Raw genomic sequence first — 25389 nt, 5'->3', positions numbered from 1 at the left:
TCCACTTAATAGAGTCTGGTTCCAAGTAATGTGAGCAAGCTCAGTGAGTTAGGGGTGTGCCTTTATGGGGATACAAATCCCACACAGGTGCAATTAATGAACACTCCCCCCAATCAATCAAGCAGCAGCAAATACCTCAATATGTTTCTGTTATGCCATTATGTCATATTGCTTAGTGTACGCTATTGCCTCTAGTTTCCCCATTTTGTTATTTAGGCTCCTTGTAAGCAAACATTTAATATCATGAGTCACTTTTACTGTATGTGAATTTTTATTACTATTACATATCTCCTCTGTTCTGATCTTGTCCATCCCCCAAATCCTCCCCCTTGTGCCGATTTAAAGCCCATGTCCTTCCTGTCCTATCTTCATTTTGTAGATTTCTATGTGCTTCCACACCACCACTAGTTTAAAATCTCCTCCAACCTTCTAGCCATCATGTCCCCTAGCACTGCAGACCCTCTTCCATTTAGGTGCAATCTATTATGACTACAAAAGACTCTTCTGCCCCCTTTGCCAGGCAACCCATCATGTATTCTCTACATGCATGTAGATGGCAAACACCTATTCATGTAAAATATTTTAGAAATGTAATAATATTTCTGATAAAGATGATGTGAAAAATAATAACATAGAATAAATAAAATTGGAAGCAGTGGTTACTCTTGGATAAATTTATTTCAGAATTTTTATATAAACAGTTATTTGTTGAATAATTTACACTCAGCATGTTTCGTTTCAATGGTCAAAGATATTTTTTTCTGTACATAAATGTTTTAGCTCTAATATGAAAACATTGAAAAAATAAACCGAGCTTTTTTTTTTTATTAGATTTTTATTTTACACCTTTTTTTGCTTTGATTTTGAATTTTTTTTTTAGATTTTTTTTTTTAATCATTTTAAATTTACTTTTTTTTCACAAACCATGGCACATAGGATATATCGATCTTTACATATATATGTATTGATATATGCACATGTGTGTATATATATATATAAATATATATATATACACACACACACAAACATATATAGCTTTTTATGTAAAGATAGATATTCATGTATCTATATAACATCAACAAATCTATATAGATGCATATACTATTTTTTAAATTTATTTTTTGATCCTTAAAATGAATTTTAACTTCTCCACCACCAGAGAGAAGGTGGAAAGTGGATGTCTCTACTGGCAGTTTCAGGAGAGTTAAAACGAGGTATTTGATAATGATGGCTGGGGTGAGAAGAAGGATTTAAAGAGCACTTTCAGGAGTCGAGCATAAAAATTTTTTTAAAAAAATGTAAAAGCAGCAAAAGTAACCCCTTCACAACTAAAGAGTGAAGAGGTTGTACACAAAGTGACAAAATAAATCATTATATTTGGCAGGAACACTGCAGAGTTAGTTTAGAAATTTCAGTGCCAAGCACTTTTAACTGATATGTTCAATGGGTAATCTCTCCCCTCCCCAAGCCCTTCCTTATATGAGTTAAGTGTGGTGCCAATATAATGGGCATGGCACAGAGATAAGGGACTGGAGATAACTAAACATGTATGTAATGAATGGACTATTTTCCATGATCTATATCTATAAATACATGGGGCACAAGATAGCAGTTGAGATGAGGTATACACAAAAAAAACAAGGTCAAATACCTCAATAATTACTAGCTTGCATACATGTTGTCATGCTTGTAGCAATGACATATAGCCAGCCCACTGTGAATTGAATTTGAAGGATTATTTGTCCAAATATTATTACAAATATCCTTTGATTGTAAGACTGAACTAGGTAGTATATTGTATTGACACAAGTTTTGGAATGACAAATAAGTTAGCTTGGCTAAACCTAAGGCAACATTTGGGTAGGGCTTAATCCTATTAATCTAGGCCAGGGGTATCCAGAATGTAACAAACCCCATCTTATGTATTGTTATATAAGTATAATTCCCAGAATGCTCTACCAGGAGTAAATCATCATGTGAATTGTAGTTCTGCAACAGATGGAGAATTAACTCTCCTTGTCTAAGCCACTGTCAGAGATACAGTAAGCCTTTCTAGGACCCAAACTGGCTCTCTAGAATGTTCGATCTGCCAATAAATGCTCACATTTTAAACATGATTACAAACATTTTTAACATCAGAAAGTTGAAGAGTTAATGGAACCTCCTTCTGATACGTAGGATATTAATCCATTCACTGCCAAAGGAAAATAGAAAGGTTAAAGCTGAACTAGGGCTTCAGGGACAAATCTAACAATGTAAGGGAGAAAGCAAAGAAGAAATCCAACAATTTACAGAAGGTGCAATTTATATATGTTGCATTTTGTTTGTTTTTTCACAAAAATCAGACTAGTGAATTGAAAACTAAATTGCTAAATGTAGTCAGAAAGTGGTGATTTCGAAAAATTCTCAAACTTGTCTACAGTTACAGCTTAGTTATTTTAACCTAAATCCTGCAATTTGGTTTTCAATTACTCACAATTAAGTGTGAATAAAACACTATTGATTCATGATAGAACGGGAAATAGTTAATCAAACACAACATTGCTCATAAATCCATTTTCTGCTGGCTGGTAAGGACCGTATATGAATGAATTCTTAATTCCAAATAGTTGGACATTAACATCACTCACATTAACAACTATACAGTGCAATGCTTGGAATAGAAGATGCATTGCAACAGCTTTACACAGCCTTTGAGTTTTGCAGAGAATAAAATGCTCGGTTCAATTGGTTAAAGCAACTTATAAGGAACCAGCAAAGATGGATTAACCTACTTCACTGACAAATGTTAATCAGCCAGTGAAATGGGTTAAAGCCAAACCCAGTACTTTGAAGTTGCAACAAAAAAGCTTTGTGAAATTTCTGATAAACTAGGCCTAAAAAGAATAATCACGATTAGCAACACTTAAGGATCCAAGAGGTAATCAGTTTTTCTTTAAAAATAAAATAAAATAATAATAATAATAATAACAACATTTCTAATAAGCTAATATCAATCGGCGCAAAATAATAAAAATTAAAAAAAAGTACATTCACATTAATTTTATCTCAACAACACAAGCACTTAACATAACTCTGCAAGAGAGGTTCTCAGGGGGTATCCTTGCACAAGTATTCCCAAAAAAGCAGCAGCAATAAAACAGGTTAAAGAAATAAAAATAAAAAGATTTAAACTCAAGTCTACAGAGTTTTCATACTCAACTGACTTGCTATAGTTATGTAATATAGGGCATAACTGCTGGTTTAAATTGTATTGCTCAGGTGACACAAAGTGAGCCCAGCCTCTGTTATGCAGTGTATGAGCCCATGGAGACATATGTCCTAATGGTCTTATTTTTACAATTCCTTCCAGATTAACTTTTTAGGAACAGATAAAAATAGAAGAATGAAAATAAATAAAATAATAAATGAATGCATAGTATTACACATCCATAGTAAAATATGTCAATGAAATGACATAAAGCGACTGAAAATACTGCTGCATGGGAATCTTTAAAACTTCTTTCCAATGGAGAATTTAGGATTTAGCGCATGCATGTTGCTCCACCCCCTTACCTTCTTTCTCCCCTCCCCCGCAACCCCACTTCCCCACCCCCCCAAGCACACTTACAGATTTTGAGAGCAGAGCTCAAAAGAATACACTGTGTGTCATAATTCCATTGAGAATAAACAAAACGCATTTTAAGGGATAAGAAAAAAATAATAAACAATAGATTTTATTTGTATAATATAATAATTAAAAATCTAAGAAACCAAATCCCTATTCACAGATAATGATTGCAATTGTGTGATCTTAAGGTAACCCTTACATGCCAGGATAGGACTGCAGAGCTTTGTATTTAGATCCCCTGAAAAAAGTGGTAGAATAGCATAATGGAACAACTGGTCATATATATATATATCCCAAAACCCACTTATAGTTTAACGCAATCCTGGGTTAATCAATTTTATTTATCTGTGTGTGTATATATATATATATATATATATATATATATATATATATATATATATATATACATATACATACATATACATATACATACACACACCAACACAAACAGACACACAGACAAACATATACATCATGATCCCACCTATTAATTATGCAAGTGACTTACAAAATTAAAATATCACATTAAACAAAATTGCTAATAATTTTCATTAGTGCACTGCACTTCCCATGGTTTTGTCACTTTAGTGTTAAGATTCTGGCATCTCCACTTGCACTTCTGAAACCTAGATGCCCTAGAGGTAATGAGTTTTTAGGTTAGTGGCAGAACTAGACTTTCATACACTCACATGATCACATAGATTTATGGAGGATAGCAGGCATTCTGATTAAAATGCAATCACTTGTTTGATTTTTTTTTTTTTTTTTTAAATAGAAATTTGTGGAAACTAAGGAGGGTGAAAACTGCATTCATCAACAGGCACCAAAGAGCAACATAACCAATTTCACAAGAAAGAAAGAAAGAACGAAAGAAGAGAGACAAAGAAGAAACATTACAGGGGGAAACAGATTTAGAAATATAAACACAATAAACTGTCATAATTTGTTTTGGAAATAGCATTTGTGAGTCTGTCAGAATGTTCTGTTTCATCCCTCAAAACTAAGGGCTGACTTGTCCCCATAAACTGAAAAAGTGATCAAAGGATCAACATGAGGAGAACATTGCTAGGGTCCACCACAACTGTGGACTGAAGTGAGGTCAATGCAAATTGCATGGGAATATGACCAAATTATTAATTTTGCAAACGTTTGACAGGAACTTAGGTTTGAAAAGTTTTCCCCAAGATTGGTTCCTGAGTCAACAGTATTCATTCCACTTGGAAATGCTAAAGGAAACTATATGGTAACTCCACAAACTTGTTCTGCACACCTAACACTTCTACATATATACTAGAAACAAACAAGTGACTTGCACCTTCGTATTAAAAATCAATAGCGGCAGGTACACTGTTAAGTCACTTAATAAGACAAAAAAAAAAAAAGATAAAGATTGAATTGCTAACAAAAAAAAAAACTAAATTTGTATTTAGTGGGACAATCAAATTATCAGATATCGTATACACAACTTTCTTCTATACATAAAAATCGCCAGAATTAAACAATGGTTTTAAGACACCGAAACGCTGTAGGTGTAAGATGTTGGAGTGCTCACAACCAATATAAATGTTTTCTTAAGTGCCTTGACGCTTTGTTTGGATCTGCTGGGGTTGCCATGTGTATTGTGAAAAACCCGAGATGCGTTAATTAAATTCCTATTCTCCCAAAAAGGGTTACCCCTATCCATACACAACATATTGAGGTAGATAGTGTGCTAAAACAAAAACATTAACAAATTAAAAAATAAAATTAAAACGCCTCTAACCCCTTACAGACAACTAATTTTAAAAAAATGTACATGCATTTCATAATATATATATATATATATATATATATATATATATATATATATGAATTCTTTGTTACTATGGTAGCTAACTGAGTATCTGTACAGTGATCTTCATTATATTAAAATAAATACAATTTTCTCTTAATAAGAAAAATCTCTTGAATTACAAAAGAGGACAATATATATACTTTTTTTCGTACCATTTTCCCCCTAAAACTGTAGTGTTTTATATTATTTATTTTTTTAAAGGAGATAGAATATTAGATTTTATTCAACTGTCATGAATGCAGTTGAGAGCTTGTAGGCACTGAAATAGAATACAAATCCTGAATGTGAAAATGAAAGCATTAATAGAGAAAAGTAGCTTGATTTAAAACATGGATTTTATGAGTCTGCAGCGTTACTAGATGAATTAAATAGGACATGAAAGCAAAGTTATTCTAACTGATAGCAGCAAAAGATTTCACATGTTTAGATATTGCCATAGAGATGGTACAAACTTTGAAATTGCCATAGAGGTGGCCTTTACAAACTATCTAAACAAATTTTTGTAGGGCAGTACTATCTCAGGGAAACTTTCAGCAGCATAAACCAAGGATATATGCTATCAAAATTTAAAGGGTCATTGTGTGCACAGCAACCATAAAATGCATGTGATTATGGTGTCGATAGGCTGCGTGCCTACTGATACTTGGTCAAACCGTTATCCTGTCATTTGGCTAAATGCAATACCCCCTGGTTGTTGGCCACACCGTTTTCTAGCTGTTTCACCAAAACTTGGCTTGCCCAAGTTACCTGTGCCCAGGCCCCTGTTTGCTGGAGCTGTTTTGGTGGAAGTTTGAAGAGTCAGAGTCCACAAACTAATGACACCATACCGCTACAGTAGCCTAGACTGTTCAATTTCATTCAGCTCAATTATCTACAGGTGATAAAATGTATGTATTCATTATCAACTGAAAACTAAGTCAAGTGGTTAGATTTATCTGAAAATAGCTCAGGGTATACTCATAGTAACTGAAGGTTAGGGTGGGGGTTACATTTAATGCAAGTACCCTGGTCTGTAACAGGGACTTGGATCAACCAAATAAAGGTAATGTGGTTTCAATTTGGCTGATTGTGAATTTCCAAATTAACTAAATCACGGAATCCAAAAGTTCTATGTCATTGATCCAATCCTACCTGTCAAGTTTACATTTATCCCATATAGAGACAACCAAACTGAAGCCAAATTTAAATGCAAATTTGGTTGAAATTACTGAATTTGCCTTTTACAAATCTCCAAGATTTTTACTTTCTGTTATAACATCCAAAGTGTGAGCGAAACAACATTCAACAGCCATTGCTAGTCAGGCAGCATTTAGTGAATAGACACCTCCTTTAGCTTCCCTCCACCCTTATATTTTATTTACCCTCTGAGACTTTCACCTTGTAACATCAACTCACTGTCAAGATACAATGTTGTTTCACACTGACTTGGCTCATTTTGAAGGTTACAATTCCAGAATCTTACTTCAGTAAGCTCAAAAGAACACTCTAATTAAAATATATATAAATATCTATATATACACGTTTAATTTAGGTGAGTTGCTTTACCAGACTGGATTCAAGGGTCCCGTAAAAAAAATATTAAAATAAATAGCCAACATTTGTATTCTGTGCTGTGATAGATTTCTTACTGCAGCCCTATCTGCCTTCCATAAAGTCATCATACCAGATGACTTTCGTGATATTATGTGTTTCTCATACAAAATGGTACATGTGCGGTTATCACCGTGATGCTATGAGAAACATTGGTTGCAGTGTCTATTGTCAGCATACATTATATGCTGATGAGAAACGTAAATTAGATTCAATAATTGAATTAAATTGTGCCTAAAGCCCCTAGTGGCTATGTGCCTGGGCATTGCCAAAGGTCAAATGTAAAGATTGTAGTTTCTTTCAAACTGCATGATTTTTATTTAAAAGGCTGCAGGGGGTATCATCTGTGCCACAGAATAATGTAATTATGATGAAGTGTTAATACTGCTTAGACCATCCCTTTACCAACATTCTGGAGCAGGCTGCAATGATCCATAACACAGCCATCACTGGCAGGGTCATTTGCTAAGCTGAGAATCTGACCATGGAATTTCAAAATTCAATATTTGTCATTTTATTTAACTTTAAATTGATTGTGCATGGGAAGGTTCCTTTACTTAAGGTTACACAATGATGACTGATCTCTTTCTACATTGGTTAAATTTAATGTAAGATGATCAGCGATTGGCACCTTCATTATCTTTTTACTAAGTTTACCTTTGTCCCTATTCTGTGAAATAATTACCTGGTTTGGATTTTGTGGTAGAATTGACCTAGGTGGTTGAGATCCACTTACAGGGTTATTCAGTAAAGTGAGAATTTCAAATTTAAAGTCAAAATAACCAAAATGGAAAAATGTTTTCAATTAAGCTTTAATAAATAACCCTGTTAGTGTAAGAGGCTTTAATTGTGCTATTCAGTTTTTAACTTTACATTTTGTAATTCCCCAGTTTAGTCTATAATCCTGTATGTGTATGGGACTAGAAGGTGGTTTGAGCTAGAGGCTAAAATTACTTTAAAAAAAAAAAAAAAGAGGAATCACTAATGTGCATTCCTGTAATACAAATACAATAGGAGCTGACGCTCAATAGAGTTCTAATCATTAGACTTCTCTCTATCGCTATAAGTGGGAAAACTGAATATTGACTTATAGTGGAGCCCCTATATCCTCGAGACCTTTATAGTAAAAGATATTTTATAGGCAGACAAGCCCTGTGAAACACCTCGAATATCCTCTTCACTGCTGTTAAGATTAATAATTAAGATTGCAGAGGCCACCTGCTCTTTCCAGATAACTATAATAATAAATTATTATTATTCTGCATATCTTTACAAAACATTTTTTTAAACCAAGTTTCACTTACAAGCTCCACAGTTTCTGTGTGTGTATTTTTGTGTATATATTATATACTATATATTATATGTATATTATATTAAGTCGTGATTTGTTTTTTTGATAGTAGCAGCAACAGCAGCTTCCAGCCTTTCTGCAGTAAAAGATTATATACAAAACTGCGGCAGCATATAGCAATGAATTATGCTAAAATCAAGACTGTGTGCCTTGATAATTTTTTTAAAGAAAATAAAATGTTAGGAGATATTTTAGACTTTTTTAAAAGTTAAAAACGAATCCCTTGATTTTAGCCTTTGACTTAGAGCTATATAGCTATAGAGAGGGATTTGAGAATGTTAATGTGTTGAATTTGTAACTTTTATGGAGCACAATACTGTTATTGAAAGCCAGATATGAAGCAAAAGGGGGCACTTAGCTATCGCTTCAGTTCTGAAGATACCAGATAACTCTTATAGCATCCTGATACATCAGCCTGGAATTACATAAGTTCATAGAAGCTGTGATTGCATTAATTATAAGAAGAAGTAATATTGAAAAAAATGAGAATGGTTATGTAAATAAATAGAAGGGGTCTGGTGGAAGAGTTAAATGAATTAATACTTATGAATATCATATCCCTAATTGCTCTAAACTAAAATATACGGGTAGTTATTATTTAAACAAAAATTCAAAATTATGGGGAGTGATTGTTTTAAAAAGCATATCCTTACACGTTTTAACATTGTTTACTACTCCTTTACTTATATACAGTTCAGTAACAGAAATGAAAAATAACTGATTATTTGTTTGTATGGCACATGGCAATGAAGGGGGTGTTTAATGGTTAATATAGTAACTAGTCAACCATGGTGACGCATAGTAGTAGTGATCTGGGATTAGGGTAGATGGGGTCTTTTGTTTTGGGTTGGGGTGATTTTTTTTTTCTCCTTTCTTAAACTTGTTTCTGTTTTTTTTGTTTTTTTTAAATCTTAATAATGGATGTGATATCAAAGGAAATACCATACTACTTTATATATATATACTCCACGCCTGTTGAAAATTTTCTGTGACTGGGTATTTATGTACATATTTTATGTACATATATTTTCACACACACAGATACATACTTAACTGACCCACGCATATGTCAACCCCAAGATATACAATAGGCTACATATTAAATAAAAATTTTAAAATTAAAAAACAAAAAAAAATCCTGATGTATTGGTAACAACAAAAAGAAAATATTTTCCACATATGTCTAGATTTTGCAACAGGGAAGGCTTGACCAATAAAACCCCTATTAAAATAATGATACAAAAATAATAATATTAATCACAGTTATTAAAAAGAAAAAATAAGGAAAAAAAAAAGCAACTGCTATATATTAAGTTGTTAAAGTATACACACCAGACAGGAATCCTGATCTCAAATAAAATAAAAAGAAAACACAAACAAAAAGTTTGCTATGAACCACAGAAGCTAATAGTGACCAATTATCCCCCTTATCTGCCTGAGAGACATACAAAGCAGCCAAGGCAGTGAGGTGGTTCAGTATTTTCTACATAACCCTCTCTGTACTGAAAAGGTCCTAAGTCACCTGGGTGTGTGGCTTATAAACTGTTTAAATAATTTATTAAACAGCTGCATTTGATTGCAGTTACCTGGCCCGCCTCCACTGCTGTGTGAACAGAAAACAAAATTAAAATGTTGATAGAACTACACACGATGCCTTCAGATTGGAAAGGTGAAGAATAGGGGATGATGAGAAATCCCTCTGTTTTGGTCTGATAAAAACATCTGACAAAAAAAAAAAAAAAATAGCAACAAAGCAACCATCCCCAAAGATTAGTTTCAACCTTTGGAAGAGACATTTCTCCCATCCTCTCAGCCCCACCTCGGAAGCTTCCATTAAGAAGTCAATAAAAAACCCACTCATTTGCTAGAGGGGAAACAAATTCATCAATCTAGCGTGTGCTCCTCCATTTAGACATCCAACATGAGTTTTGTTTCTGCAGAGTAAGACCGGTGGTACGGGACCGTGAGCGCCTCTGATCTTCACCATGACAAGCCAATCTTTCTGTGTGAGGTGTGTCTAGCTTGATTTTCCAAAATCTTTTCTTTTACATTTGTACTTTTAGTTCCCTACTGGCTCTTGGAGAAAGGAGTTGGATTCTAAGTTCCGAGGTGAATAAACACCAATAATTTTACTTGTACTCATTTACTGCTGTTGCAAAAACCAGATTTCACCACAGATGATGGATTTTAAATAAACCCTTCTGTGAGAACTTCAGTTTTATAAATGTATAGAAACTAATATTCTCTTTTTTTTTTGCACATTAAAGTAATCCAGATGAGTGCTTTAATGTAATCCAGATTCGGACTTATTTCTTCTTTCTCCACCTGTATTTATGTATGTATGTATTAATGCATACTTGCTGGTTAAGAACCACTGGAAATAGACAGGCCTCTTTGAGAGAGAAAGTGTGTGAATAAGCATTTCCACTGTCCCTATATCTGTTCACAGGTTTGCCCCTATAATCAGCCTATCAAAACTGGCAAAAAAATGTAACTAATAATGAGTAAAATAGGACAATGAAACAATTGAAAACCTGATTAGGCATTGGTGTTTTGATGTCCTAGCTATGGGTATTGTTCTGTCCTGAGATTTGACGGAGGATAGTTATGCTTCAAAGGGTTCTAAATGTTAGGATGGACTGGAACGAGGCAGAGACAGGATGCGTCCATTCTTTCTACTACCATTCATATGTGTATATGGGATGTGTTCCTCGTAGATGTTCCCTCTGGGTCCATCATCTCGCAGAGAGCAGGAGGAGGGGTCCAGAGGGGTGCTCTCCATGTTTTCAAAATCAATGTCAAGATCATCTGTCTCAGGTGGCTTGTTCTCATCACTGTAGTAGAAGGAGACCTCCTGAAAACTGGGATGGAGATCATCCTTTAACATGTCGATAATCTCCAGAAAGGTCGGCCTCATTTTGGGATTATATTGCCAACACATCTGCATCAGACTGTTCCTGCAAAACAGAGTGCACACATCTTAATTTTACTGCATGTACAATTATTCAATGTTCATGGGTTTGGACATTTAAAAAAAATCTACTTATCATATGGACTAAAGTGGTAATCTACAATTTTTGCCTTACTTTATCCATTCGGATTTCATTTGCAAACTTTTGGAGTTCAGTGTCTTACCCCCTCTCTGTGTGATGTGTGTATCAGCTGGGTGTAATTTGTGTGGTGTGTGCTTGCTGCGTTTAATGTGTGTGCTGTCTTTGTGTAGTGTGTGTGTGTCTGGTGTGTGCTTGTTGTATGTAATGTGTGTGTGCTGCCTGTATGCAATTTGTGTGGTGTCTGCTGGCTATATGTCATGAGTGTAGGTGCTAGCTGTATGTAATGCATGTGCGCAGTGTGTGCTTGTTGTGTGTAATGTGTGTGCTGCCTGTATGCGATGTGTGTGGTGTCTTCTGGCTGTGTGCATTGTGTTTGGCGTGTGCTTGTTGTATGTAATGTGAGTGCACTGGCTGTGTGCAATGTGTGTTGGCAGTATGTAGTGTGTACCTGGTGTGTGCTAGATGTATGTAATATGTGTGTACTGGCTGTATGTAAAGTGTGTGCATTGTCTATATATAATCTGTGTGCTGTCTGTTTGTGTAATCTGGCTGTGTGTAGTGTGTTGGATGTCTTACTCCCTCGAATACAGTACATTCATTAACGTGACCACAGACTATGACCTCAGTAATTGCTCCTAGCAGTTCTGGCACTCACTAAGTCAGAGTTCATGTGGAGAGTCCCAGCGGCTACGCTCTGACTTACTAGAGAGCGCAGGACAGTGACTGAGCATTTACTGAGGTGTGCAATCAATCTATGAGCTCATACTCCCTATTCCAAGCATTGTCCTGCCTCAAGCTGCCCTGCCACTTGCCTAGAGAAGGGCTAGACACCAAAACAAACTGCCTGGCCTGCAGTACATGCATTGTTGGGTGTTGGGCGATACAAATTCCACATCGCTGAATGTTAAAGGGACACTATAGTCACCTGGACAACTTTAGCTTAATGAAGCAGTTTTGGTGTATAGAACATGCCCCTGCAGCCTCACTGCTCAATCCCCATGTAGGAGTTAAATCCCTTTGTTTATGCACCCTAGTCACACCTCCCTGCATGTGACTTGCACAGCCTTCCATAAACACTTCCTGTAAAGAGAGCCCTATTTAGGCTTTCTTTATTGCAAGTTCTGTTTAATTAAGATTATCTTATCCCCTGCTATGTTAATAGCTTGCTAGACCCTGCAAGAGCCTCCTGTATGTGATTAAAGTTCAATTTAGAGATTGAGATACAATTATTTAAGGTAAATTACATCTGCTTGAAAGTGAAACCAGTTTTTTTTTTCATGCAGGCTCTGTCAATCATTGCCAGGGGAGGTGTGGCTAGGGCTGCATAAACAGAAACAAAGTTATTTAACTCCTAAATGACAGTGAATTGAGCAGTGAAATTGCAGGGGAATGATCTATACACTAAAACTGCTTTATTTAGCTAAAGTAATTTAGGTGACTATAGTGTTACTTTAATATAAGCAGTAGAATTGTAGTATAAACAATTGTAAGCAATTCAACCTCAACAAATGGTGACTCCAAAACTGAGAATACTTGATTTGTTTCAATACAAGTATGTCAGCTACTTTGTTCCAGACTCTAGTGTTCAACATGGTTTCTATTAAATATGGGTACTTTAATGTGGACACAGTGTAGGATACAGTAGTACAGATGTAATCAAAATTATTATAATTTTGACACTGTAAAAGTCATTATAAGTTGCATTTTCAGTTCCATTTGGGGAAATCACATTAGTTGTGTTGAGCTATTTCAACTGCTTTTGTTTGATTTGTTCATTGCAAACAGCTGAATGTCTGTAAATGTTGCTAATAAACCTGATTTTAAAATGGGTTGAATAATTTTGATTACAACTGTAGATATTTATATAAAAGAGTATTACAAGGCATTTTAAATAGATATGCATTTTCTATAAGTGTATTCCAGTCTGTAAGGGGATTTTATAAAGGTAACTTTACCCCTTTCAAGAGAAGTACTGTTAAAGGAACACTCCAAGAACTATAACCACTACAACCAGATTAGAGGAGCTGACCAGTGTTACTATGTTTGTTATTTTAGAATCTTGTGTTGTACAATATTCAGTACAGTTACAGCTTTAAATTAACTTCCTTATCAAATGTATGCACACAACTCAGATAGTGCCAGTACTGAATTATATTACAGTTGTATTGGTGCCTGGAGAGTCCCTTTAATTGTTACCTAAAGTTCCATGAAGGTGCCACTAAAAGTTTTCCTCATGAACAAAAGGGTATTCCAAGGTGTTCCCCAATTCATTACACACAAACCCAAAATGGTTCAGGACTGATTAATTTCCTAGCTGATTAAAACCTGGACAGCTGGGGTGCATGTGGAATCAAATTAAGAGTGCAACAAGAAAACAGCTGTATGTTGCTCTTGGTAGAATTTTGAATGCCATATGAATGCTCTTAAATTCTGGTAATACCCCTAACAATAAAACAAACTTTAAAAAAAACATCATCATATTTCTCGATACTTACAATCTTGGGGGGCAGTTGTCTGGCGTTTCAAGGTAACCACCATCCATTACAAATTTGAGGACCTGTTCATTAGAAAGTCCCTGATATGGCTGCTCAGCTAAACTTGTTATCTCCCACAGAACCACTCCAAAGGACCTAAAACAATAACGAATGAAATGTTAATATATTCCAAGAACCAGCAAAGTATATTATAAAGACTGTCAAGTAGAATGTGATTTGTTATAATATTCAAATTTTTTAGAGCACGTTTAATGCTGGGGGTAAAGTGCAAGAAGTAACATTATTAAAAACATAACGCAATATCAGCTCCTCTATACATTTTCAAAAATGTAGACTAAAAATAGTAAACAAGAGAAAACCAGTGGAAAGGAAACATCCTTCCTTTGGATGTTACCTATACAGATGCTTCTACCTTCCTGATTTACATGTCTGAGCTACAGATATGAACATACCAAACATCTGAGAAGGTGGTAAATACTCCATCTTTCAGGGATTCGGGGGACATCCACCTGACGGGTAACAGACCTTTCCCCCCCTTCCTGTAATAGTCAGTTTCGTATATATCACGGGTCATTCCGAAATCTGAAGCATGAGAAGGAAAAATGGTAAATGGAAATAAGGTGATAGGCCAAATGAGGTACAACAGGAAGGTAAATTAAAACAAAAAAGTCAATTGACAAGTGTAGAAAGCAAAAAGCAGAAGTAAAAGTAAAAGAACATAAAAGCAAGAAAACCTCAACAATTTCTCACAGGTGGTATGATTTCTATTTCTCTTATTCCAAAATAAATAACACTGATGGAACAAATTCTGTAACCAATTTATTTTTAACCCAAGGTGATAATGTAACTCACCGCCAATTTTTACAGTATAATCCTCTGCCACCATGCAGTTACGGGCAGCCAGATCTCTGTGTACAAACTTTTTGGCATTAAGGTATGCCATGCCATCGGAAATCTCAGCTGCCATCTGGATCATTTCTTTGAGGGTAGGAGCTGGGCGGCCTGGGTTATTCTGCAAAAGTAGGAGATCAACTTTTTACCAGCAGTGTATAACAGATCCGAATATGTCTTGCGCTTATCTATATCATCAAACATAAAGCCATCCTTAAATAGGACAAAATGCTATTCAATAGTACATTAAATAGTACAAAATGCTTTCTTCATACAACTATTTTGCTCTCCCAAATACATGACTCAGTACAAGAATGCTTACTTCTGCATCAGGGCGCAGTGAACGCAAATAGCTTTTTAAGTCCCCATGTCCCATCAACTCCATAATCACAAGTGTAGGCTGGCCTTTAGAAACAACACCTACGAGGCGGACCTACAAAGAAGCAAGGCAAGACAATTAAGATCTAGATTCGGAATTCTAATACCATCAATATTGATATATTCAGAGGGTGATTTATTGTATTCTGCCATCCAAACCAAAACTGAATATATAACATTGATATGCATATCAGATAGAGTATAACAATGTAGAAAACAATCAGCTCATTTTCTGTTGGCTGAATTATTAAGTTACGGTGATTCTTAAACCTGCTGTTTTATGGTTCCTCACCACATGGTGACAGGTGAATCCCTTCATGACAGACGCCTCATTTAGGAATTCTATTCTTTCTCGGAGACTTGCAGACTCGTTCACAGTTTTCACAGCCACATGCACCTCTGGTTCTCCCTTAATAATGTCCTTTGCAATTCCCTCATACACCATTCCAAAGGAGCCCTGCCCCAGCTCTCTTAGCAAGTTGACTTTTTCACGTGGGACTTCCCACTCGTCCGGTACGTATACTGCAAGTATAACAGTTGGTAATGAAGTGTTGATCAAATCAAAATTTATTAGTGAACTATAACAAACTTTACAAATCAGCAAAGTGCACTCACCTTCACTGGCACTCAAATATTCAGGGTTAGAAGATGCGTACAATGGTCCAGTTGGGCCTTCAGCTTCTCTGTTGCAAAAAAAAGAAATATAAATAAATGGATAACTTTTAGGATATCGCCACCAATATCTGATATCTGATCATATTATATACCTCCTGGGTAGTATATATTTTTGTGTATATGCCTCATTCTCGGGTCCTCTACCAGAGGACTGGGAGTCCGAGACTTCTGCACAGTATCTTAGCTGGTCTTATAACTGCACTCTTTTGGACAGTGATCTCAGATGTTACACCTGGAGTCTGTTGAAGCCACTCCTCCACCTTGGCGGTCACAGCCCCGAGTGCTCCTATCACAACTGAGATTATTCACAGTTTAAAAGATTTTCTTTAAACATTAAAAGGACACTCTAAATCAGGGCCCCCCAGGATTAAGCAGACTTAATTGGCTCCCCTGAAGTGTCTTGGTGGAATGGAACTCCCATCTGTTCTGTCCTATTAACATGCCTCACATCTACTGAGGATTATAAACTGTGCCAAAATCACCCAACCTTTTAAAAGGTTTGGAACAAGCCCAGTTAGGTGGCAAAATACCTTCCAAGGTTTGGATTACTGATCCCCTTGTAGACAAGCAGATAGTGGAACACCCATTTATAGGTGCATCACTTAGTCTGGAACTTAATTTGCATTAAATATTGAGTCAGGCCCGCTGATGTCTATTATGCCTAATCAAAATTTAGAGGGGGGGGGGGGGGGGGGGGCTCACCCCTAGTGACATTCGTAACTTTGGAATACACAACTTGATGTATTTAAGGCAGTGGAGTACTCATACATCTCTAAAATCAACCTAATCCCTGAATTACCACTGACGGGTCTAAATACTTTTAGGTCAGCACATATTACTCCCTTTCAAAGGTAGGACCACAGAGATTTGACACAATATGAAGCACTTTGCACCACAAGAGAACATATGATCAGAGGAATCCCGTTGCTATACTCCATTCTGTTAACCGTTCCATTCTGTTAAAGTTGGAATGGAGATCGGGAATCACACTGTCGGAACAGCAATAGGAAACGGTAAACATTACCTTCCACCAGAGCTCTATTAGTTCTAAATTACGGGAGCTGAACTATAAATTACCTATGAGCTAATACAGGACACCAGAGTTGCTACACTGCATTTATGAAGGAGCCTCAGAGACGTGCTGGAGATGTGGGGAGGAGGTTTGCACTATTTTGCATATATGGTGGTCATGCTCTGTTATATCCCCATTTTGGAGACAAATCAAATGGAAGTGCTTGCTACGGATCTCCCATTTCAGTCCTTACCGATGTCGTTACATCACACAAAGTTTCTAAGCTGTCTAAATATATAAAGTCCCTAACAAAGTCCTTGATCCCGTTGATGTGGCACAAACCGATATTGTGTCTTCTCTCCAGCAGTGGATGTCAAAGGTAGAGGAAATCTATGATTTGGAGTCCTTTACTGCAGGACTTACAGGGCTCACCAAGCGTTGTATACAAATCTGTGCTCCATTGCTTGATTACAAATCCCATTGCACATCTGTCGAACCCTAACTTTCAAAACCATCACCTTGTGACGTACAAAGGGAGGTGTGTTTCATCTTTAGTTATGGTTCTGTCTGGTTCCCAGTATACAAACACTAGGATATGGGATACAGTGAAGGTGACAAATGGACGCGGAACAGGGTCACGGAGTGGAGAGGGGGAGGTGCTCATGGTGAGTTGTTTTTTTTCTTTCCCTTTCTCTCACTTCCTATTTTCTTTCTTAGTTTCCCTTTAAAAATGGGAAAGGGTAGTTCTAGAATGGTATGGGTAAGAGAACACGGCCACACAGACTTAGTCGAGGATTACATATAACCCATTGGGCAGACTAGATGGGCCGAATGGTTCTTATCTGTCGTCACATTCTATGTTTCTAAGCCCGAGACACACATAACGATCTAAGACCAGGTACACACTGAGTGCTCTGTCTCATAATGCCACCAATATGCATCCCACAGGCTATACCCTATGGTTATTTATGTAAGCATTTGTGATATATATATATATTATGTACTGTACACGCAATGATTGCCACTACTGACTCTGTGTGCATCACCGTTTCCCGCTCATTTAAAAAGAAAATAAAGATTGTAAAAAAAAAAAAAAAAAAACACCAAAAAACAAAAAGACACTCTGAGGATACATTAGTAGTGGTTTTCATGTATAGATGCCCTGAATCTAAAAACAATATGAAACGGGAATAGTATATATATATTTTTTTAATTAGATTGTTCTTTTAACCCCTTAAGGACACATGACATGTGTGACATGTCATGATTCCCTTTTAATCCAGAAGTTTGGTCCTTAAGGGGTTAAAGGACCACTCTAGTGCCAGGAAAACATACTCGTTTTCCTGGCACTAGAGTACCCTGAGGGTGCCCCCACCCTCAGGGACCCCCTCCCGCCGGGCTCTGGAGAGAGGAAGGGGTTAAACTTACCTCTTTTTCCAGCGCCGGGCGGGGAGCTTTCCTCCTCCTCTCCATCTTGATCGCGACGTCATCAGCTGAATGCGCATGCGCGGCAGGAGCCGCGCTCGCATTCAGCCGGTCGCATAGGAAAGCATTTACAATGCTTTCCTATGGACGCTTGCGTGCTCTCACTGTGATTTTCACAGTGAGAAGCACGCAAGCGCCTCTAGCGGCTGTCAATGAGACAGCCACTAGAGGATTTGGAGGCTGGATTAACCCTCATTATAAACATAGCAGTTTCTCTGAAACTGCTATGTTTATAAAAAAAAGGGTTAATCCTAGAGGTACCTGGCACCCAGACCACTTCATTAAGCTGAAGTCGTCTGGGTGCCTAGAGTGGTCCTTTAAAGAAAGAACATGACAACTGCTTTCCTATCACAGAATATTATAACTTGGAAAGTTACAATGTACTTTTGCATCTCTTTTTTATACACTGGAAGCAACAAATTGTATACAATATACCCATTCAGAAAATTATATTAGCCTATTAAACTTTGAAGAAAAAAAATAAGTGTCAGGAATCTCTAAAACTCTAAAACAGTGTCAAACTGAACTACAACTACCATGAATGCTTGCCAGCCAAAAGCACACAGTGACTGGATCAATTAGAGCTGTATTTCACTAACAACAGAATGCCCAATAATAATAATAATAATAATAATACATTTGTGTGACATTCTTTTACATTAATCAATGCACTCCGGAAATAAATGCACTTCTAGAAGGGCCACCATTGAGAAATATGTGTGGATCACTGTAACACGAAGAGTAACTCACTTCTTTTTCTGAATAAAACAGAAGGTCAGGAGGAACAGGAGAGCAATGACAATGATAACAGGACCAATGACAATCTTCAGGATGCTGGTCGGCGTGTGTACTGTGGGCAACATAATATGTTATAGCAAATAGATCATTATATATACCAATATACCATTATACTTTTTTTTATTAAACATTTACCGTTAAAAGCATGCAAATGTGGAACTCAACAACCTGCTATGTGGCAATTCTATTGCATTTATGAAGCAATATCCTAATATCATTTTTTCCAAGTTGTACCAGCCACATGTCTGCATCCAAAAATAAGTGGTTGGTATGTGAATAATGCACTGTAAGCTACAGAAAGGCACAGTTGCATTTGTTTTGTATTTACAAATCTGGGTAGTGCTTTAAATTACCGTACTTTAGAATCTTTTGAGGTATACATTTCCTAGCAATCCTGCTACCACAATGTGTAAATAAATTAAATATTTGGTTTGTGTGTTTTTATAAAAATACACAAACACGTTTTTCATGACATATATAAAAATAAAATATATAAATGATAAAAATCTTCTTCATGTAAATACTAAAGTTCTATATCCCAAACTTGCTTACCTTGGTCTGACACATAGAAATACGTGGTGTCTGTCCAGGAACCATTTCCAGCAAGAGATGTGGCCCGGATCTTCACACTGTAGTTTCCTGGGACAGCTATTCGTAGCTTCGTCCCTCTGTCCACCTTATATTGTTTCTGGGACACACAGGTCTTTTGTTCCTGCAACATGGAATAAAAGGCAAAGCAACCTGCATTAGGCACTGGAGACTTCAGTTCAGGTTCTTTTATGGTGCACAGTGGAAAAAATTACAACGTGAATCCTTGTGACAAAATACAAAACCTCATAATACAGAAAGCTGTAGTTTTACATGGGTTTATAAGTATTACATTCTGAGTGGAGTTGCTTTAGAGAAATTGCATTTGCTACAGACAGCACATACAAAAAACATGTCTCTGAATATTCATAGTATACAGCAAAGTAAAGTAATGCCCTCTGCAACCATTACATGGTCTCTCTGCAACCATTACATGGTCTCTAAGCCAACCCTGGTCCTTCCAATTCTTCTACATTTGAAAGGCAGCTGTAAAGGCATCACAGAAGAAATGATTCCAGAGGTGTAGATTTCTATCTATATATTTATACCTCATGAACAGGGTGTAAATATGTAATTAGTTTTTTTGGGGGGTATAAACCACCAGCACAAAATCTTGTACTTGAAATGAAAGGAGTGCCAATTATGACATTTAGGCCACAGTGACGACTGCACACCAAAGCAGGTAATCTAAATGGAAGCTCTTAAACCAGATTTGCACGCAGTTTGCCACGAAAATCCACAGATTATTTTCAACACGGCCAACACAATTACATTATAAAGCCTTTCTTAAGAGGAGACATCACGTGAAAGCAACAAATATCCATTCCCACATTTAGCTAAAATGTGGTTGACAAACTTTTTGACTCCTAAAACACAGTAAGAGGGCATTTTCAGTGACAAATGCATTTGTTATCAGGAAAGAAAAAACACTTTTAAGGAGATAGAATAGCACAGCTGGATCCATTACAGCCATAACTGGTTCATTGCAAACCCAGGACAAATTCTTACCTCAGGTTCTCCAAGTCTAGAGTAATGCACCTCATACAAAATGGTCAGTCCATTTGGATCTTTTGGCTCGTGCCACATAAGATGGATGATGTTGTGTTCTAAGCGCTCATAAGTTATAGGACCTACAATGTTGTCAGCTTTATCTGTGGGAAATATAAATACCGTTAAAACCGACAATGCCCTTTATATTCGCTTTCATGTTTAACGTTTATGAATTGCCACTTGTATGCAGTAAATTACAATTTAGTGGTTATTAACACACATTGTGTATGAATCAAATATTTTAGCATGACAATGCAAAGTTGCATTGCTTTTAAAACATTTGCAGATTTCTGTACATTCTTTTCATATATGAGCAGGAAATAAAAAAAAAACATGTGAGATGCACATGAGGCACGTTCTACTAAAATAATCATAACATACAAATAGATGTGGTAAGCCTTGTTTAATAATAATCGGCCTTTTTTTTTTTTTTTATTAATATTTAAAATGGAAAGATTTATGAAACTCACCTTCTGGCCTGGTCCTGGCACTAACATAAGCTGCTACACTGCAGCCATTGGTAATTTCATGGTTGCAGGCGTGAATCTCTATACGGTAAGCAGTAAAATGCCCGAGACCAGAAATCACAAGTGATTCCTTGAACCAGACTTTTTGAGAATGCTTCTTTGTCTCCAGATCTTCAGGGTTTCGAGTAGAGGAAGCATTGGATAGAGGTGGAGGTGAGACTTGGTCAGAAAGAGTTCCGTTGGCAATCCCAAATAGATCACGGCGTTTCCTTGACGGTCTAAAGAGAAAAGAAGGATTACTAATGTCTCCCTGAGCCATATAAATGCTTATAATTATAATTTTATATATATCATACACACACACACACACACACATATATATATCTATATAAACACACACACACACACACACACACACACACACGAATTAGCTGTAGACCAGATACCAAAATAACATTGTATTGCAGTATGCAATGATACCTTTTTTTATTTGGACTAACATAATATTTCAAAGACATGCTTTCGAGAGATTTCCTCAATTCCTCTGGTCTGAAGCAATATTGATCAATCCGATAGAGTTTAACACTTAAAACAACTGATGTTAGAGAAGGGAAGGGAGGGGGGTGTCATAAATAGTAGAAGACGTGCCTGAAAGTGAAAGGTGCAGGTTGTGTTTTTGTTTTGTTTGTTCTTTTGCTTCCAAACCAGCTCACTGACTCCCCTCCAGTTAAACCACCTTCTCCAGCCACCCTCACCTAACCCGTACCCCCCCCCCCACCTCCACGGCACGTGGATGGCAAAGGATGGCTGTGGAAAGTTGATGAACGGAGGGGAGTCAGTGAGCTGGTTGGAAGGAAAAGAACAAACAAACAAATAAACACAACCTGCACCTTTCACTTTTAGGCACATCTTTTGCTATTCATGACACCCCACTCACACCCCACTCCTTCCCCATTTACACAAATATACACAAACATACACGTGCATACATATATATTTATACATTAACACATATGAATACATAAATATATATACACACATAAATATATTTGGTTTATGAGTGTGGCAGAATAGTTTATCTTACTAACTCTGAAGTTCTGACATGTTATCTTACCATCTATGCTTACCCACCCTTCAACCCCCTTAGCTCTTCAACCCCCTTGTCATATTTAAACATGAACTGTCCACAGTTCGAGACTTACTTAGACTATCAAAGCCGTCCCTGGACCCAATGAATCACTGGCTCATTCACAAACAACCTTTGCTCACTGTATGCTAGTTTACCTTGGTATAAAGACCTCATTGTGCAGATAATTTTCAAATGTTTTCCGAAAAGCCTGTTCTAGCTGTTCGCTTTGAATCTGAGAGTCGCTTTTAGGACAGGAACAGCAGACAGCATTTGAATCTTTAGTTTCAGTTCCATTGGTTTTAAGTGATTCATCGGTTTCTTGGGGAGGTGTCGACTTCCTGGAGGGTATCTTTATATCTGTAGGGCAATAACATATTTAGCTGGATTACAGATACACTACTCAAGCTATCTACAATACACAGTGATAATTTCTGCTGAAATGGTTGGTATTGTAATAATAAAATTTTCATTAACCCTGGCATATATATATATATATATATATTTTTTTTTTTTTTAAATATCACCGACCATAATTTCATTTATGAAATCTCTTCTAGAAAGAAAAGAAAAAACAACTCACACCAAGTCTCATCTTTCTGATAAAAAGTACTTACCTTTGTTGCAATAATCCAATTCATACAGCTCACTGTCTTCAGGCTGCTCCTGCCAGTACACCAAGTAGTGGGTGACATTTCCATTAGGCTCAGATGGTGGCTTCCACTTTAAGCTAATTTGTGTGGATGAGTTGGACACAGAGATTGGATCCAGAGGAACAGAGGGAGCTAATGAGCAAAAGGCAGAGACACATTGAGGTCACAAACACAGATGTACATATGAAAAGTTGCATATACCAAATCTGAACTCTTTAGCCACGCTAGAAAAAGTTTAAGTCTTTTGTATTTCCAGTTGGTCAAAGATGACACAATCAAAAACTAAAACATGGATATTCACACCTACACACAAACCTTTATACTCACACAAAGTTTTATATGATATATAAAGAGCCCACAAACACAATAAACAACGTTCTTGAAACAGAATTAGATTAAATACTCTAAAATGCTATTTATCCTACTTTGGTCTTGATTTAATTCTACTGACAAAAAAATGGCTATTTATCAACAGTTTTCAGTCAATTTGTTTTACTGACTTTTGGATGGATAATGCCAACAAAAATTCAAATTGCCAAATTTAATAATACAGACTGCTAACCCTGTTAATCGTAAAAAAATAAAAATAAATTAAAAACGGTACATTGACGGGGGTGGAGCCTAGCTGGTAAACGGAGCAGACGTGTGTAGCCAGTGCTCCTGAATTTTGTCTGTTTTTGGGGCATCTACCCCAGTTTTTAAGCGACTTAATCTACTTACAGATACCTCTCAGATTGGGCATGCCATATTGAATGGCCTGACACCTCACTCGAGGCCACAGTCTGCAGGAGACACGAGGTGCCGTTTGCGACCTACCTGGGACTGGACTGAGGAGAGGCGGCCGATCTCCTTAAGCTTCAATCCTCTAGCCTATTTGTATAGCTTCCTAACCCCCTCCCACCCTGGACCGGCAGGGATTTTCCCAGTCCCCACTGGGGTATTCCTCACCAGCTACACTGCTCCCACCTTGCACCGCAAGTTCGCCGCACTCTGCAGGAAAGATGACGGCTTCCCCACGAGTGGCTGAGGAGGCCTGCATCCGTCCCATGAGCCTCACCAAAGCTCTACTGCAAGCATGCTTCTAAACCTGGATAACATTTTCCAGACCTTCTGGATGAGGATCCTAAAATGAACACGAGCTGAATTACCAACACAGCAAGGGGGTCGGGAGGAGAGCAGGCAGTCGAAGCCAGTTGGATCTCCTCAAGGTGTTCCTGTCGCTTAAGCACCCCACGCATCTGTTACCCACCTTTCTGGGCCTAGAGTCATCCGAGGCACAGCCTCACTGCATGAACCTCATGGACGGAGGACCACATGCTGCTGCCGGCTGTCAACATCTGGATTTTCTGCCTCCCCTGGAAGGGGAGAGGACTTAGCCCCTGACCGCACCCGAGTCCAAGGGTATATGATGCCAGTTCTCATACAGGCCCAGGGCCAGAGGAGAGCCTGGTCATGGCGCGAATCAGCAAATCCCCTCCTGAACTTTCTAAGCCACATGCCTCATTTGCCCCTGCTGTGATCGGCTGATCCACCTGCAGCAAGGGCGGACTTTGTGTATTCTGTAACACATATCTGCATTTTTTTTTCTTTATTTTTTTATGCTTTCTGTTTATTTTCTTGTGTTTCTAAGCTACTCTTTCTTACGCTCTAGGAGGCCCAGTGGTATGACAACTCTTTGTCTGGGAAGCTCTAAGCGTTATATAACCTGTGCTGTAGGTTATGTGCAGTTAGGCTTTTGTGACCTGGTATCACATCATGGTGTGGTACTAATGTTTTAACCCGACACACATCCTGGAAGTCCAGCGGTGTTCAGGAGTTTCTGTGTCCGTTTTCAGTTACATGAGATTCATGCCCAAACACCGCTGCCTGTGTTCATGCGAACAAGATGGCCGCAACCTTGTGGTTGTCCATAGAAATTGCGGCCACCCAGACGACCACTTAGAACACTGCGGTGTAAATTGCTACAAAGTAGCAATTAGGCTTAACAAGCTCCAGGGTGGTCTCCGGTTTGTGCGGCTGTTCGGTTCCCAAGCCAAATATAAAATCCCACAAACCAAGTCTGTTCACATAGTTTTTAAAGGGCTTTTGGTAAGAGGCTGGCCAGCAGACCCCTCCAGGCACACGTGATGAGGCTCAGTTCGTCACAGTGGCCCACACCCCTATTCATAGGTGTGGGCTGAGGGGAATACAGAGTCCCCCTTTGTACTTAATTAGTAGCCCCCAAATGCCCCTTTTGGGTGGGGTGTCACTAACTCCCTCTCCCGCTCGGGAACTTATAGACTTATGTTTGTGAACTAGGGGGCACTATGATGCCCACTCCTTTTATACTTAAT

General features: G+C 37.4%; 1 protein-coding gene across 1 annotated transcript in view; it reads right to left on the bottom strand.

The window, feature by feature from the left end:
• Window positions 1-8419: 8419 nt before the first annotated feature.
• The window catches only part of INSR (insulin receptor), a 152598-nt gene continuing 135628 nt past the window's right edge, over window positions 8420-25389 (bottom strand). The window contains exons 9-21 of the mRNA XM_063455443.1: window positions 23021-23188; window positions 22562-22763; window positions 21281-21555; window positions 20769-20911; window positions 19725-19884; window positions 19125-19224; window positions 15818-15885; window positions 15495-15724; window positions 15147-15257; window positions 14786-14945; window positions 14386-14515; window positions 13934-14068; window positions 8420-11342 (exon numbers count right to left, since the gene is read on the bottom strand). Of these exons, the coding sequence (XP_063311513.1) occupies window positions 11015-11342; window positions 13934-14068; window positions 14386-14515; window positions 14786-14945; window positions 15147-15257; window positions 15495-15724; window positions 15818-15885; window positions 19125-19224; window positions 19725-19884; window positions 20769-20911; window positions 21281-21555; window positions 22562-22763; window positions 23021-23188 (2210 nt within the window). The 3' untranslated portion in view covers window positions 8420-11014. The remainder of the gene's footprint in view (window positions 11343-13933; window positions 14069-14385; window positions 14516-14785; window positions 14946-15146; window positions 15258-15494; window positions 15725-15817; window positions 15886-19124; window positions 19225-19724; window positions 19885-20768; window positions 20912-21280; window positions 21556-22561; window positions 22764-23020; window positions 23189-25389) is intronic.

The sequence above is a fragment of the Pelobates fuscus genome, chromosome 5 (genome assembly GCF_036172605.1).
Source record: "Pelobates fuscus isolate aPelFus1 chromosome 5, aPelFus1.pri, whole genome shotgun sequence".
In the NCBI taxonomy this organism is placed as follows: domain Eukaryota; kingdom Metazoa; phylum Chordata; class Amphibia; order Anura; family Pelobatidae; genus Pelobates; species Pelobates fuscus.
This window is presented reverse-complemented; position numbering and strand designations above follow the sequence as displayed.